Genomic DNA, 17,724 nt, shown 5'->3' on the forward strand with positions numbered 1-17,724 from the left:
AACTTCTGAAAGACATAATTTTGCCTTTTAACTCTTTGAGACCTCAACAAGAGGAAATGTTCTTATTATTTCTCTACTTTTTTATTCTTCCACCTAAGTTCTTGCCCTATATTGCTGTCTAGCTGTGGCTCCGTAACTGCCAGATTTCTCCTGGTGGATGAGGAATAACAGAAAAGCCACTTCAAGTCATTTTACCTGTCCAAATAGATGTAGTCCTGTGGACTGATAAAAGATCTCACACTTGACTCTGCTAACTTTACTTACTTCCATCTCCTGTGCTCTTCAAGTGTATGGCTTAATATCTCTCTTGTCCCACCTCTCCTTTCTCCTCCCTCTCATTTCAGAATATTCCATAGAACAGAACTGATATGTGTGCAGTATGGGTGAGCCAGCATGAGTCCATCCAGGAGGCAGTTGTCTCTAATAATTATATCTAACATCTGATTTTATCACTGGCTGCTTTCTGGTATTTAGTATGGAAAGGCAGTTAGAGTAGCTGCTTTCCTAAGGGATGTTAAGATATCCCAGAAATAAAGATTTATTGGGAAGTGCTCATAAGGAGCATCTGGTGTTATCGTTAGTACAGATCCACCTCGATGAGCATTACAGCACAATGAAAGAGGGCTCAGTTCCCAGTCCAAAAGAACTTATAGTTTAAATATCCAGTTCCAAGCATTTCTTCATGCTATTAATGTTTCTTCATGAGCAGTTTGAGACCAGTACAAGAACATGGGATAAACAAAAGGACTGAGAACTATTTGTGTTTTAATTTGGAGGCTGAGGTGAAGGTATGCCTTTCTGATAGACTTTCCATTTTTCATTTCATATTTCAGAGAAGAGGAAAATTCAAGAGGGCGTACCACTTAGTGAGCAGTTAAGGCAGGCTAGTAACAGCAGACAAGGAGAAGGCTGGAGAAGGTATTCAACAACTTCTTTGCCTCAGTCTTCACTAGTGACTGCTCTACACAGAGCCCTTGTGTGAATAGTTCAGAAGGTGGGATCTAGGGGAATGATGCCTCTCGCGTTGTAAGTCAAGATCAGGTTTGTGACTTCCTGAGGAACCTGAACATCCATAAATCAATGGGTCCTAATGAGATACATTTCAGAGTCCAGAGGGAATTGGCTGATCTAGTTGCCAAGCCACTCTTGTTGATATTTGAAAAGTCCTGGCAGTCAGGTGAGGCCCCTGGTGATTGGATAAAAGATAGTACAGAACCCATTTTTGGGAAGGCTAGAAAGGATGACTGAGGGAACCAGCAACCTCTTAGACTCACCTCTGTGTTAGGGAAGATCATGGAGGAGATCCTTCTGGAAGCTACGCTAAGGCACATGAAAGAGAGGGAGAGGTAATGTGGGATAATTAGTGTGTCTTCACAAAGGGAAAGTTCTGCCTGACCAACCCTGTTGTTTTCCATGATAGAGTAACTGCATCAGTGGTCAAAGAAAGCGCCACTGATGTCATCTATTTGGACTTCAGTAAGACCTTTAACATCATTCAGTAAGATCTCATAACATCCTTCTCTCCAAATTCAACATATCTGAATCTGATGGGTGGACTGTGTGATGGATGAGGAAGATCTGGTTGCAGGATCTTAACCAGAGACTGATGGTCAATGGGTCAATGTCCAGATGGAGATCTGTGACAAGTGGTGTCCTTCAGGGGTCAGTACCGAGACCAGTGCTCTTTCACATCATCAGCGACACTGACAGTGCAATTGAGTGTGCCTTCAGCAAATCTGTGGGTGGCACCAAGCTGTGGGGTGTGGTCAACATGCCCAAGAGACAAGATGACATTGGGAGAGACCTAGACAGGCTTGAGCAGTGCACCCAGGTGGCCAAATGAGGTTCAATAAATCCAAGTGCACGGTCTTGTGTCTGGGTCATGGCAGCACCCACTATCTGTACAAGTTGGGGGATGTAAGAGTGGAGCACAGCCCTGCTGAGAAAGACTTTGAGGATGACAAGCTGGACATGAGCCAGCAGTGTGCCCTCACAGTCCACAAAGCAACTGTATCCTGGGCTGCATCAAAAGAAGCCTGGCCAGCAGGGTGAGGGAGGTGATCCTGCCCCTCTGCTCTGCGCTGGTGAGGCCTCACCTGGAGTGCTGTGTCCAGATGGGGAGTTCTCAGTACAGGAGAGATGTGGACCTGTTGGAGTGCACCCAGAGGAAGGCTACAAAAATGATCCCAGGGATGGAAAACCTCTTCTGTGAGGACAGGCTGAGAGAGCTGGGACTGTTCAGCCTGGAGAGGAGAAAACCCCAGGTGAAGCCTTTCAGTATCTAAAATGGAGCTATAAGAAGGAAAGGGATAGACTCATTAGCAGGGTCCGTTCTGATAAGACAAGGGGAAATTGTTTCAAAATAAAAGGAGAGAGAGACTTACATTGACGTAAAGAAAAAATTTTATACAGTAATGGTGGTGAGACACTGGAATAGGTTGCCTAGAGATGTGGTGAACCCTGTGTCCTTGGGGACCTTCAAAGTCAGGTTGGATCAGGCCCTGAGCAACCTGATTGAGCTGTGCATGTCCCCATTCATTGAAGGGGAGTTGGACTAGATGACTTAAAAAGGTACTTTTAACTGAAAAGATTTGATGATTCATTCTGTTTTCACTTAAAGTGATTGAATCTGTGACACCACTTATCTGTGAGTCGCTTATCTGTGAGTGTAATATATTTTTATATCTAGGCTTGAAAAACAGCTTCATCGTATTAGATTGTAATGTCAAAATTATCCTGTGCTGAAGACCCCGTATATTCTTCAGGTGTAACCTGTTTCCAGCCATATAAAATCTACAACCACCCTCTGTGTAAAACTTCTTATACACAAGCCATGCAATGTTATACTACAAGGCATGGGTATAAATTGGATGCTTTTAATATTTTAAAATTGTCTTATTTGGAGAAAATGTTGAGTGCAATACTAAATGATGGGATCAGTTCTGCAGTAAGCCATAGGGCAGCCAGTACACTGCTAGTTTATTGTGTAGCATTACCAATTTCATACACTTTTTGCTTTCAGCTGGTATTGGTGTAAAGAAAATATTTACTTGATTTTGGTTTTAAAACCTTCACCTCATCTAAATCCCTTTTTCCCTAAAAATACCACCCATTGACCAAGCATATGTTAGACCTCCAGGAAAAGTTGTACATACTTGAGTAATTGTACAATTATAAATAAATTATTTCTAGGCATGACTCGTGTTTTACTTAGGATAAGGATGTAATATGTAAGTTGTTTTTTGTTTTTTGTTTTTTGTTTTTTTTTTTTTTCCAATGAGCTGTGGAAGTTTTGCTATATTGCACCTTCATTTTTTAAAAGTTTTGTCTTTATTCCGTTTCTGGAAACAAGATTATTCTTTTCTGGGGGAAAGGAGGAAAAGACAAAGCACAAGGGAAAAATGTGTAGGATACCTCTCAGTTCCTTGCAGGGCATCTCTATCTTAACTAATTAAGACATGTCTTAATCTCAATGACTGAATAGCCTCTCTACAAAGGAGAAAGGGAGGAAGGCAGCTAATCTTTCCCATGACTCATGGTTACGCAGCTCATACTCCTGCTCACGGTGGCCCTGAAGGATGCTGCCTCTGCTCAGATTTCATCACGCAGGGAGAATCTGTTGGCTGGAGCAGCCTGTCCCAGATCCAGGGCACTGGGTAAGATGTGTGGGACTGGAGTCCTGCTATGGAAGGCAAAGCCACCCACAGGAACTGCATGCCTGCCTCCAGCTGGGACAGCAGAGTACCAGACATACAGACATCCAGCTGCGCATTCCTCTCTCCTTGATAGGAAGCTAAAGTCATAGTTAGGATGAGTGTTCTTCTGCATGTGTTAATCTTTTTGGGGTTTTGGGGAGAAATTTGTTTGTTTGCTTGATTATTACTATTTTTCTTTAATTTTATTTCAACTGAATCAACTTTGTCAGGGATGGATACTTGCAGACAGTGACTTCTTTATGTCCTGAGTGCTTTGGTGGGGATTCAGCTCACTGAACTTTACAAAGACAAAAGCTAGCATCCCATGTGAGCTCAGCCATTTCCGTTCTCTGCCTGCAATTTACAGAGGTGACAATCACTCCACCTACTGTAGGAATCTGTCCTAAAATAAGATTCTTTATTACCACATTCCTCCTTTTCCCTTTCTGTCCTTCCCTGAGAGAAGAGCTGGATGAGTTTAGGTTAGAAGGTTTATAGAGGGTTAAAGGAAAGTGAGGTGAACACTGTCCTTTGTGACTTACCATGCCCTGAATTTCTGGCAGCCCAGCTGCAAAGAGCTGCTGCAGAAAGTCTCTAACTGTTCTAAGTATCTTTTCCCATTCTTTATGTTCTGGGATTTGCTGCTCATTTGCTGTCCTCTCTTTCCAGACCTAAGGAATCTTCTCTGGAGGTATTATTAAATCGCTGTCTAAAACTATTGCTAATGTTAGAAAGGTGAAATAACAGTCAGATAACTCAAAGCAAATGGAACCAGCCCTGGGGAACAGCCATAAAGGACCAGGTGTGGCAGCTATTCCCACTAGGACACAGGAGCATATTTAAAGGGCATGAATGACACCTGAATTTATGGTGGCTTCTTTCTAAGAGCTACTGATGCCTTTAATCCCCTCTTTGGTCACATACTGTCTAGCCATGAAATTAATATGCAGGAAAACTGTCTGTTAAAGTAATTAAAGAGAGACAGTGGTGTATACAGGAAAACAAATACTGATTTAAAATGATCATCATATAATTTGTTTCCCATGCAAAGAACCAAAAACCTAATTCACAATTGATTTAAACTTGCTTGTCTATGCTATATGGACAGATTACAAGAGATGAGACAAAGATGTCAATTGCAGAACGTAATATGCTTTTCAGTTCATGATCTCTTTTATTAAATTGTTTTCAATCTCTTTCTCTTCATATCTTTTACAGTATATTTTTGTTTGGATTTTACTTTCAACATCAGTGTTCACCATTGTGATTTAAAATCATTAAATATTTGTGTTCCTTTAATTTGTTAGAGATTCTTCTAAATCTGTTCCAGGAATTGGTATTGAGACATTTGTTTTTGCATTTGCTGTGCCAAGTAAAGCAGTGAACATTTTTTTTTCCTTAAGAAACATATATAGAGGGTTTTGATTCCATGAATGAAAATTAAAAACAACAACGATATCAACAAAAACTATGTGAAATTCAAATGAATGCTACAGTAGTGTTTCACAGGTTTTTATATTAAATGTTTATTTAAACTAACTGCATAGTTTAGAAACCTTATTGGAAGTGCATTTATGTATTTTTTCATACTTAGAGATCTAATCTTCAAAGTAGCTTTACAGACCCCGAGGAGTAATTGAATATTTGCTTTAGGCTCATTTTGAAATCCTCACTTAAATTTATAGGGCCTGATGCCTCCATCATTTCATTTTTCTGCTGGCGCCATTCTATATTGTCAGAAAGGTTTAAAATGGAAGCAGCACTGTGGCTGTGCTGACCCATAAATTTATTCTTCTGTCATGAAGGTACATATTCAGCACTTAAACACATCACATTTTGTTGCAAATCTTTGCAGACTTTTGAATCAATGGCCCTATTTTTGTTCTGTGTGTACCATAGTGTATATTGTGTAAACTCCTTAAAGCTAATATGAAGTGGTAATAATTAGAAAAAGGGTAAAAGCACAAAAATACAATAAAAGCTGATAATAGTACTCACCACAAATCACCAATGTGTTCTGTTTGCTCTACCATCTTACGCAATCCTCCTTACTGCTTTCTACTGCAGCCTTCCCACTTATAAGGGATTTTACATTATTGCCAAAAGAATGTATTTTGGAGTCAAGGGTCTCTTTGTACTGTATTTGCATAGCCACTTCTATTTAAAGAAAAACACAATTGATCCAAGGGCCCTCAAAAGAGCTCATATATTGTAGCACGCTAGGGAATGTCTTAAAAGTTATTTCCCCGACTATTGGCGTGACTTAAGCCACGCAGTGTGGTTGCCTGCTCTGCTGTAGTCTGTGGGGCCTACGGAATTTCTTTAATTTCTGATTTTAGTGCCGAATAATAAGTTAAAAAAAAAAAAAAAAAAAAAAAGGCAGTGAGCAAGGACTGGAGGTCACAAATGAGAGCTATGTAAGATAGTGAAGAATGTGGGGTGAAAGTCTTGGCCCAATAATCACGCAAGAACACCTATGAGATGCAGGCAGAAATAGCCAGTCTCACTTTGGTTGAGATTAGAAGTAATATAACTGCTTAGCATTCCTTGTAGAGAGTGGATTTAAATGGCCCAAACAGAATATCACAGAATCACAGGATGGCTGATGTTGGCAGAGACTTCTGGGTCCCAGTGATCCAATCCCTGCTAAAGCAGGGATACCCAGATTGGGGTGCCCAGGGCCACATCCAGGCAGCTTTTGGAGATCTACAAGAAGAGTCCACTGCCTCCCCCAGCAACCCTTTCCCAAGTTGCTATAGCCTTTGTGTGTTGATGCAAAACAAGGAGTTATCTTCTTAAGACTGATCAGTCAGTTGTGGAATTTTCTGTATTATTCTGGGAATCCCAGCAAGGTACTGTGTTGAATTCTGTAGATGTAGTCAGTAAGATTGTTTAAAAACAGATATGTGGGAAATTTTAAAATTTGGAAATCTGTTGTTTATATTTGAATTTTTCATCCTGTGGTCAATCAGAGTTCTTTGAATCATTTGCAAGCTATTTCTAGTAAATGGTACTGTATTTCTGTATTCATAACTGCTTCAAAGTGTAATGAAATTAATTGAAACTCTACCATGCAGTTTGGGAAAAAACACTTAACTTGATGTTGATTACAAGAGCATTAAGGCAGATTTTTGCAATCATTGCACTGAAAGTCATCTTATTTTCAAAGAGGGAGCAATGGCCGATGCTACATATTTGTGTAAGTAGCAGTAAACAATATACACAAAAATATCAGACCAAGAGTAAATACTTCATGATCCATAGTGATTTTCTCTCAGAGTTAGTGGCAAACTTGCCACCATGTGTCTATATAAGGATATTTTTTATTTCAATGGAAAATGCAGCATAAATGTAGATACTGAAGAAGAATTTTAGTATGGAAACTTTTCATCACAATTTTTAAATCCTTTCTTTTTGGGAAATTCCAGGAGCAAAATTCATTGCAACTTTTCCCATCCCGGACACCTATAATCCAGATGATGACAAAATCTACTTCTTTTTCCGAGAAATATCACAAGATAGTAGCACCTCTGACAAGACAATTCTTTCTCGAGTTGGGAGAGTTTGTAAGGTGAGAACTCTGTCTTTCATTCTTTTTAAAATAATGTTCATTATTAAGAAAAGAGTTGGGTTTGAGCCATGCTGGCTGTGTGTATTTTAGAAAAGCTACTACGTTAATAAATGAAAACCCTGTGTCTAAATGATAGCGTATTGACCTTCGGATGTGCAAGAGTGACCTGCTTTGTTTCATAAGCTTTCAATAAGGATTGACTTGTTGACATGTACACAATGCCAAGGTATTTGGATTTTTGTGAAAAGTGCTCAGTGAATGAAGGGGAATACAAATCTATCCCTTCAACATAGATCAGTACAGCACATTACTGAGAGCTGAGATCATTCATTTGTTTCTGAGCATTCCTGATAATCAGTTGGGGTGGGACTGGCTAAAAAAATACAGTTTCTGAGCTATATCCGCACCCACCTGGATGTTTCCTGCCTTGTGAAAAAGTGTGGTCTTTGACTTGTTTACTAGCAGGGTCCAGGAGCTGGCTCGTTTGCAGTGTAAAAAGACTTGTTTGGTTGGTGCCCAGTCTCCTTCAAAAGACAGCTCTCTTCATTTTCCCTTTTGTAAAGTTGGTTTTGCTCCCTAAGAAAGATTTCTGTCCCTATGATACACAGAATGCTGATTTTCATTATGAGCTTCATTCATTTTGAAGGACCACCTCTGTTAAAGGCAGAAGCCTCTTCAAATTGTAATGAGAAGATAAACCAGTTCCTGTCATAGGAAATCAGTCAGTAAATAGTTTGTGGTTTAACAGCCTGCTGGTTTTGCTAATGTCTTCTTCCCATTATAGTGAAACAGTCTATTGACTTCTGTGATGGACATACTGTCTACCCTCTCCTTTATCCCATATTCCTGTACGAAGACATGCAGTCAGGGTAGATGCTTCCATCATGTCCTTAAATCTCAGTAAACCAGGTACCCAGGAATCACTGGTGAAAGTCAGGAAAATGAGACTTAAATTTTTTCTTTGTATTATTAAACATAAGCTTTGAGCAAATGTTTCTCATGTAATGAGCTAGATATTTACAACACCATCATAGTACTCACATAAGCAGGTACATTTATGTGATATTTTGTTCAGTTGTCCTCATTTACTTGCATTTTCTGAGCAAAATGATTTTACTGGCTGTAAAAATGACCTTTTCAAAGAGAAGCTTGAAAGCTTGTAAATAAACAGAAGAGTTTGTGATTTGCAGTAGGATACGTCTAAGAGAAAGGCATCCAGAAAGCTAATGGACACACACTTAAAACAGAAAGTAGACACGTGTCCACAAATATGTAAATCTATGGCTGTTCTGCAGACCAGCAAACTCCTGTCAATCGAAATTTCAGTGACCAGAGCCATTTCACACTTCTGTCCTTGACCTATCGTGTTAAGAAAACAAAAATACTCATTCATAAATCAGTTCTCTAGTAGGGTTTTAGGCAGACGAAATAATGGATAATCTTTAGTTGGATATTTCACTGCAGTGTGATTAATGGCAGAATAGAAATGCAAACACATATGATTTGCTGCTAGACATGGCATTTGCTGATAATGAGAGAGCACTTAATCCATTAAGAAAAATTAGTAGACAACAACTTTCAAGAGAAGGCACATGGGAGATTGTATTAAACAAAGATATGTTAGTTAAAGTTCTGTATCCTTTACCTAGAGAAAAAGCAGATATGGTATCATAATAAAAGCAAAAGTATTGTAAGGAAATCTTAATGGCACTGTGTACCTTGAATTAAATTGAATTTGTAGAGTGATCATGTTAAATAGAAATAAATTGTCTTGAGTTTTATTTTTAATAGTCAAGACAAAATAATAGAAAGTGGTAAGTAAGGTTATTTATTATTATTAATGCCCTATTTACATTGTCTTCTTTATTTATTGAATACTTCCTTGTGAATGAAAAATTCTACTGAAAATTTAGACACCTGCGTTTTTATACATTTCTCTTGATTACTTTGCAAATAATGCAAATTATTATAGTGCAAATAAAGTTTTAATTTTAATATAAATTAAAATATGCAACTAAACTGCTTGCAGACTGAGATTTTTTTAAATCTGTGGTCTGCTGTGACACCTCTGCTATTCTTAATTCTCTCAAGTAGAGAATTGATGCATTTGCTTACAATGACAGATGACAATTTCTACTTAGCATGTCTCATAAATGTGACCCGTGCTGCAAAATGTTACACCCTCTTTCCATTGCAAGCATAGAATAACAGTGAAGGGTAGAAAACCAGCAACTTTTAAAATAATTGGCGTAGTGTAACCCCAATTTCTTTCCACCAGAGCTCAATTGCTTTCTACCTCATCGTGCCTTAGGGCTCCTGTACATTTATGCCAGAGTTACAAGCTGAAATTAGAATAAACTTTGCTTTTAATAAGGAGGTTGGTCAGAGCAGCCTATTCTTTGGCTAATTTTCAGTGACTCAACAATATGGTCTCTCACTGATCCTTCCCCTTAGGGAAAATCTTCTTTGGAAAGCAGTCCCTTTTCCCAGCTACTTAGAGTCTCAGAAGATTTCAGCACTTTCACTGGTAGCTCTTTGCCCAGAGTCCCACAGCTGTCACTTGTCCTGTTCGTAAGACCACGCTTATACTTACTGTCTCAAAACATATATTGTAATAACACAGCCACTGTAGCACTAAATAGTACTAGCTTAGATTTATGTCATCTGTGTTCTATGCATCACCAGGGGATATCAGTATGAAATGGGAGACAGTACTTTCAACAGCGATGTTAAGAGCCAGTTGTGTAATTTATCATGGGAAATGGCATTTCCATTTTTGTTTTGACAGAGGTGGAAAATGTATAATTGACTTGTCTATAACCTGTTACTGCTTATAGCAAGTTCCTTCTTATAGCAAGTGCTATGTGTTGGGATATTTTCTTTCTTTTCAAGCAAGGTCAAAAGTGAAGAGAGAAAATGACTACTAAAAATTTGCCAATGGTGTGCATCTGCTTTTTGAAACATAAATAGATACACAGGTACATATAACATACATTATTCCAAACAGCTTCTTAAGAGCATGAGCCCATCAATTTCCATTGCTAGAATCATGATTGCAAGCTGTTACATCTCCATTGTCTTGATGCCCATACTGCTGAACAAGCTTACATAAGCTAACGACATGTCACAGTCATTACATGCACTGAGACAGCTTTTGAAAAGAGAATGTAGCATCTATGCACTGTGTCGTCCACTGTCAAACAACATCAGCTATACTTTAGTATGCGTGCCTAACAAAAAATGATGACAGTATTGTAATTGTATTTAAGGACAACATCATATATGCATAAAAAGAGATTATTGGATTTTTTTTTTTTTTTTAATGACATACATTTTTTTCATAGTTGAAACCTCATTCTGTTGGAATGGAGTGGAATACTAGCCAAAAGCAGTAGTCTCTCTGCTACAGTGTGAGAATCCTGTTTATTATTATAGCTCTGTATTTGCTGAACTACAGTCTTCTCTGTAACAGTTTTGGTGATGTATTGAAAAAGTTGCTGCATACAGTCTCAGTCTGATTTCCAAGAGACCTCAACTGCCAAGAAATCAGCCTGCGGCCCCTGATGTGTTCCCATGTTTCTCAAAACATTCAGCATCCAGAAGCGTCCTTTGTTCTAGTGGGAACAAATGAGCTCTTTGTCTTTTTTTTTTTTTTCACCCCTTCATTCCACCCTCTCATATACCAAACTGTACCTGGGGATGAGAATATAGCAATTAGGCACAGCCCTCTTGGTTAAACTGTGTTTTCTAAAGGCACTGGAATGTAATCATTTTAAGCACTCCTGAGTCGAGAGTGCAGGACACACCCTGCATTCCACCTTAGAGTAATGTGATTTATTTCCAAAGCCATGAACACGAGCAGAGTTCAAGGCTACGACCTTGCCTCTTGTCTGGTGCTTGAAGGCAATTTGTATTCCTAGAGTGGCAGCAGGGAGTTATTCTGCCGCATGTCTGAATGCAGGGTCTCCGGTGGCTATGCTGTGGGACTGCTGGTGTGTAAAAGTAGGGCGGTGTTTTTCTTGTCCTGGAAATAGTCTAGCCATGCCTTTGCTGTGACTGGAGGTAACTGGCTCATTAACATTCTTTGTATTTCTATATCGTGTAATGCATCACTGTGCAGATAATTGATCTCTCTCCAAAAAGCATTTGAGTTGTCCGCATAGTATAGCGCTTTACTGTTCAGTAATATTAGCTTGGGTACCGGAAGCAAAATAGCCATGTTAACATGTTCTCAGCAGGGCTAATTAGTCTGGGCTCAGTGCCATGCTCGTGCAGCTATCCTGCTTCCAGTTCTGGAGGCAACTCATTCGAGACGAGATTTAACTTACTGCCTGTTACATGCTTACATACTTCCTTCATCACCGTAATAGTGCCTAGCCACAATCCTAACCATGGTTGGTTTTAATTTATATATATATATAAATATATATATATATATATAAAATCATGATTAAAACCATTTAGAAAATGTAATCCCTAAGAAAACTTAGGCCCTTGTTTGCCAACTGGGCATCTTTGCAGCTGTGGATCCTTCATCAGCCAGCTCCTCTTTGACTCCTAAGCTTGGCAATTTAATATTACATGCTGCCTGAAAGTTTTCAAATGTTGTAGAAAAGCAGATGCTCATCGAGATGATTTCATTTTGAGGTCTGATGTGTTGGAAACAGCCCAGATCCATACAGTATTTGTTTCTAACTGTGATGAATTATGAGATGTAACAGCAAGCTTTGTCAGGTCTTTTGGCCTTGGGTGTGTCTCAACATTGTAATTGGTATTATTTTTTGCTGGTTTTTTTTTTTTGGTGGGGGGGGGGAGGGGGAAAGAGTGGGAATTATGATTTACAGATGAAGCAAAAATATGTAAGCTGTGCTTACATATGAAGAGGTGTGACTGAATTTTACTGAGCCTTAGGGAAAATGAAAAAGAAATTGCAGTATCAAGATAGAACTTTAGAAACTGGATTATGGACATGCAGCTGCACAACCTGTGAAGCAAACTCTAGAAACAAACCTAGTTGCCGGAGACTCATTGCCAGAATATGATGTTGGAAACTCAGCAGCTTGGAAGAAAGGAAGTTATTGGGAGTGAGGTACCTATGCTAATCTGAAGTCCCAGAATTCAGAATGCTTCAATTTGGACTGTCAAATATCTTGAAGATAATAAGTGATGCCTTAGAGATTTTGGAAGTTTTCTTATGTGATAAAAATAATTTCTGCTTTTTTCCTACCTGTACGTTTATTAAAAAAAGGACACTTCATGGTTTACTGTTCAAGCTTTTATGGTATTTATTGAGTAGTGCTGAAATCTAAAGAGATCTGTAAGATACTGACCTATCTTTGTTCTGTTCTCATACTTTTCCAGTTCTATGTTTGTAGTTGTGAATATTGTGATCACAGTGACTCACACTTGTGTCTTTAGGCACTTGAAAATATCCAAGCTAAGAAAGTAATTAATTGACATCCTCTTAAATTGGTAAGGACAAATTATGATTTTTTAGAGGAAGATGCCTTCCATCTTCAACCCAAACCACTGTTTGAAAGCTTTGAAATGTTTTCCATTGCAGATAGACAAGGAGTTTTGGCCTACTTGCAGTCCCTAGAATGTGAAATTCAATATATTCTTATTTAAGAATGCAAAATTGTATGGCAAATTCAGGCTGATTGTTTCAGAAATAAATCAGTTTATCTCAGTCTGCACCACCCACTGTTTTATAAGACTTCAGTGTTAGGTTTCACAGTGCTCTTATTGCACTCAAAACATATAAATTCAGCCCTCCTCTATGAAACTAGCTGCATGATTGTTCTAATTATCCGACTTGCCTATGGCTTCACGATCAGGAGTGCTACATTTTGTAAGCTGAACAATTTTTTCTCTCTAATTTTTCTTCTACCCTTGTCATTTTATATCCCTTTATGGATTTACAGCATAAAATTTACACTGAGTATATATGAGAGTTCAGATAAGAAACAAGTAAAGGCTAGTCAAACACAGAGGAATAAACCACAAACAGATTACAATCAAAAGTTGATTTTCCTGAGAGTTAATTAATTTTTTTTTTTTAGTTCAGCCATCATTCTTTCATTCTTTGCTCACTTCAATCTTCCATTGAAGTTGAAGTGCACAGACTAATGATAGATACAGTAGAGTACACCTGTTTTGCATAAGCTTTTGTATGGCTTTTGGGAGTGTTCTTAATGCTGTTAAACCCGTTGGAGGTAATTTCAGCAGGATTATTGAATGGCCCTGCAGTATGATGATACTTTATCATTCAAAGCTTAATTTTAGTATTTCGTATGTCCCAACCACGTTGAAATATGTTCTTTCTGATTCTTCTTATCTTACTCTGTTACCTTCTGGCTTTTTTTTTTTTTTTTTTTTTTTTTTTTTTTTTTTTTTTTTTTTTTTGTAATGCTTACTTCTCTTTTATGGTTAGATTTGGATCCCATCCAAATATAATGCAACGTAAATCTCTGAGTGTGATGTTTAAACACTTTCTAAAACAAAAAATCAACATTTTCCATATTGATTCAAACAATTATGCATGCTTCATTTGACTACATTACCATTCCAAATGAAATAACACTAAACCTCCTTAAGAGACAAGACCTCAAGCTAAAATATTGTTTCTCACTTATGGTTCAGAGAGAGGGCATTTTCACATAGATGTGGCCTACTGTAAATTTAGTCCAGCTCTCTTGTTGACTCTAGCAGTTTCTATGAGCAGTGTGTTTACACTTTTGTTTCTCTTGTCTAATTGTATGCAAATGCAACAGTGGTGATAGAGACCTTGCCATGTGCAACGCACAGACTGAAGCCTTACTCTGTTCTGCCAGGTTAGTTTTAGCAAAGAATGTCCCTGTCAATAAGTATGCTGTTCATGAGGCTGAGTCTGCTCAAATCCTGATCTTTGTATCAGCTACTTCAAGCAGAAGTGTTACACATTAGCACTATGCCAAGATGGGTTGGTATCTTATATGAAGTATACGCAACCCTATAATGAGAAAATTTCCCCATGAAAGATTGTCATCTCATATAAACAGCAGAATTCCTAAACAGAGTTACTGCTCTCACTGGCACATCGAATCAACTCAGAGAGATGAACTGATTTCCCAAGTTTACATAAGATATCCTTAGCAGAGAGCAGTCAAAGTTTTACATCACGTGCACCTCTTTTCTCTTGTATATACTGCAAGTGTATTTTCACTCTCCCAGTCACACTTAATGGATGTTCAGCAGTGTTTGGAGGCAGGACAAGGGGAAACGGCCGGAAACTGCAGCATAGGAAGTTCCGCACAAATGTGCGCAAGAACTTCTTTACAGTGAGGATGACGTAGCACTGGAACAGGCTGCCCAGGGAGGTGGTGGAGTCTCCTTCTCTGGAGATGTTCAAGACCTGCCTGGATGCCTACCTGTGGAACCTGGTGTAGGGAACCTGCTTTGGCAGGGGGGTTGGACTCAGTGATCTTTGGAGGTCCCTTCCAACCCCTGCAATTCTGTGATTCTGTGATTCTGTGAGGTAAGGGCTCCAGAGCCTTCTGCAGTTCCAGGTCTCTAGCACTTCCTTTCATTCAGCACAGAATGTCCTTTTGCACATCTTGGCTCTAATTAATAACCTGCTTCCAGAAATTCTGCTCTTTTTTTCTTTTTAATTTAATATATGTAATTTAAGTGGCTGTTCTGGATAATTATTGTCTTTAAAGTTCTATGAATCACACTGTTTGACATCTTCAATGTTGATTCATTTTCAGAAAACTGCACTTTTTGTTCTAATGTTCTATTTGTCACTGTTACTGACAAACAAATAAGAGATTTAAACCCCAAAGATGCAGGTATTCTTTAGTTTTGTAGCAGTCTGTTTCCCTCCCTACCGGATTCCAAGCCATACATTTGTGAATTCTACTGAAGCTGCACTGATGCATTTTAATGTCTAAGATACGATAGAATAGAAAATAGAGGCAACAGAAAATCTCAAAATAGATTTTTAAATCACTTGATTACAGGCAATATTATATTTCTAATGGTTTTTATATTCACAATCAGCTGGTAACGTGTCTCTAACCAGAGGTTTTGAAAAACAAGTTGTTTTATTTTGCTGTACATAAATTACAGATCACAAAGTTGAGATTTGCATAAAACTCTCCTAAGGCAATACATTATATGACCTTGATTCTTCACAGATGTTACATTTAAGTAGTTCTTTCTTTCTTTGAGAAACTCATATATTTACATGTTGACACGGATTTAACTAGATCAGTCTATGCCCGTGATGGGGGCAGTAGGCCCACGGCCCGCCTTCACCTCCCAGGCCCCACAAAATGGGGATAAAAAGGGAAAAGGAATAGAGAGATGAGATCTCAGCTCAAGGAAGGAAAAAAAAAGCCAGCATCAGTGACCTATGGAGGAAAATGTATTTTACTAACTGTGATATTGAAATGCAAGATAACACAATATAATACAATCTAATTGAAATTGAGACTAATAAATCAAATAAAATAGGAGAGAGAAAGATTTCCTGAGACCGAGTCAAACCTGAAAAGCTTGTTACAGCTAGGAAAGCACCCTCCAGCACCCACTGCAAGGCAGTAAGAGACCGCCCAACCCAGAGGGGCCAGATCCCATGATTTCTGTGATGTACAGGGACAGGTACCCAGAATTGAAGCATTAACACTTTAACTCCCAGTGCACTACATGATGTTATGATGTGCAATACCAAAAACCAAAAATCACTGAAGATGTGCACAAAATATTTGAATTCTTATTGTGTCTTGTTAGAGATCTGATTTCTCACTCCAACTGATTATTTATAGTACCTAATCATAAAAAAGATTGAAATGTGAAGATTTCTGTCAAATACAATTCCATTATTCGCTTATAAATTTACATTTAATTTAAAAGTGAATTTAATTCTAATTTATTTTTCTTAAAATAATACTGGACTACTTTTGTAGATAATTTCTGTTTTTAGATCTTTGTAATCTCTTTTTGAAATCTTTCCTCAACACATGACAGATTGCACTGCCCACCTTCTAGTTAGCAATTATCTGAATTTCTAACTTATAAAAACACTAATAACAGATTTCACAGGCACTTCTTCCTGTTAAAAATAAGGTATTTCAGGCGGAAGCACTGGTATCTGTTACAGCTTGTGAGATTATGAAGCAGAAAGTGTTAATTAAACCTTTATTTATATTCAAAAAGATATATGCAGTCCTAAGTGCCTTCATCTGTAATGTAACAAAGTTAATAGTAAACTCTGCTAATCCAGTGTGCTTAGAAGTGATATTTTTGGAGATAACATTTCAGATACTTGTGACTGTTCATCTGTTATGAGTAGATTAGCAACATTTTTGGAATGAAGAGCTTGTTCGTGCTGCCCTCCCCTTCTCTCAGAGCTCAAAGTTCTCTTGTCTTCTTGTCTCATCTCCCTGAAATATTTACTGTTCCTTGTCTACAGTATCAGCATCTCTTGGGAAAAAAGCATTTCAATTCATCAAGTTGAGCACACGTTTTGACACTGTTAGGTTGAGTTCTTCTGTAAATCAGTCCAGCAATCATTTCAGGACTGAGTAGCTTTGTGTTCATCCCCTCTTTCTGGTCACCTATGCATTGATTGGTCTCTGTTGTAGTGATTTTCTCTCCTCTGTTCATTTTTTCTTATCCACTGACTACCCAGCCTGTACTCTTATTATATGAATACCAGCTTGCAGCATTTGAGCACATCAGTGATTTACTGCAGACTGATATTAACTAATCTTTTCCACAGAATGAATTTGTATTTTCTGTACCAACCCAGTCTCAAACAGATTTTAAGGCCATATGCCCTTTGTCCAAGCACTCAGAGGTCAGTAACAATGAACTATGGTGGCCCAAGGGATACATATCTGAGAAGACAGACATGATACAAAGCTAATGAGCTTGTGAGATTGTACCAATGTGGTCTGAAGAAAAGGCAAATAATCTCCATCAGAGATTATGTTCTCCAGCAGCTGGAGCTTCAAGATACTTCTCTCAGACTGACCACAAAATAATGTTAGGATGGGAGGGACACACATTATTCAAAGCATGAAGATGTCCACAGATTTCTAAGACAACTGCTACTTGAGACTCAAGAAGCAGAGGGATGTCTAAACTATCAATAGTTTTTGAAGCTAAGCTGAGCTAAATCCACTTATGGATAAAGCTGCTGCAGTCTTTGTCAATTCCTGCACTTTCTCTGTTAGTGATAATACACCTGTATTACGAAAGCAAAGACGCAGTATTATTCAGAAATAACATAAAGAGTTAAAGAGTATTATACGACTACTAATCAAACTGAAAATAAAATGAAAGAGATCCTCTTAAAAAATTGTTTATTTTTCTATATTCAGCAATGAAAGTAGGAAGAAGCATATTAGTGACTATGTCATTATATTATGAACACAAATATTTAAATCAGTGAAAGGTCCTTTGTGTCCTCGA

At 38.2% G+C, this 17,724-nt stretch overlaps 1 protein-coding gene across 1 annotated transcript in view; it reads left to right on the forward strand.

Moving 5' to 3' along the window:
- Nucleotides 1-17,724, forward strand: part of SEMA3D (semaphorin 3D) — a 96,012-nt gene that overhangs the window by 38,235 nt on the left and 40,053 nt on the right. Inside the window, exon 7 of the mRNA XM_042872729.1 lies at nt 7,124-7,266. Coding sequence (XP_042728663.1) covers nt 7,124-7,266 — 143 coding nt within the window. The remainder of the gene's footprint in view (nt 1-7,123; nt 7,267-17,724) is intronic.

This window comes from Lagopus leucura, unplaced genomic scaffold, assembly GCF_019238085.1.
Source record: "Lagopus leucura isolate 7727_CA_CO unplaced genomic scaffold, USGS_WTPT01 Super-Scaffold_100008, whole genome shotgun sequence".
Lineage (NCBI taxonomy): Eukaryota > Metazoa > Chordata > Aves > Galliformes > Phasianidae > Lagopus > Lagopus leucura.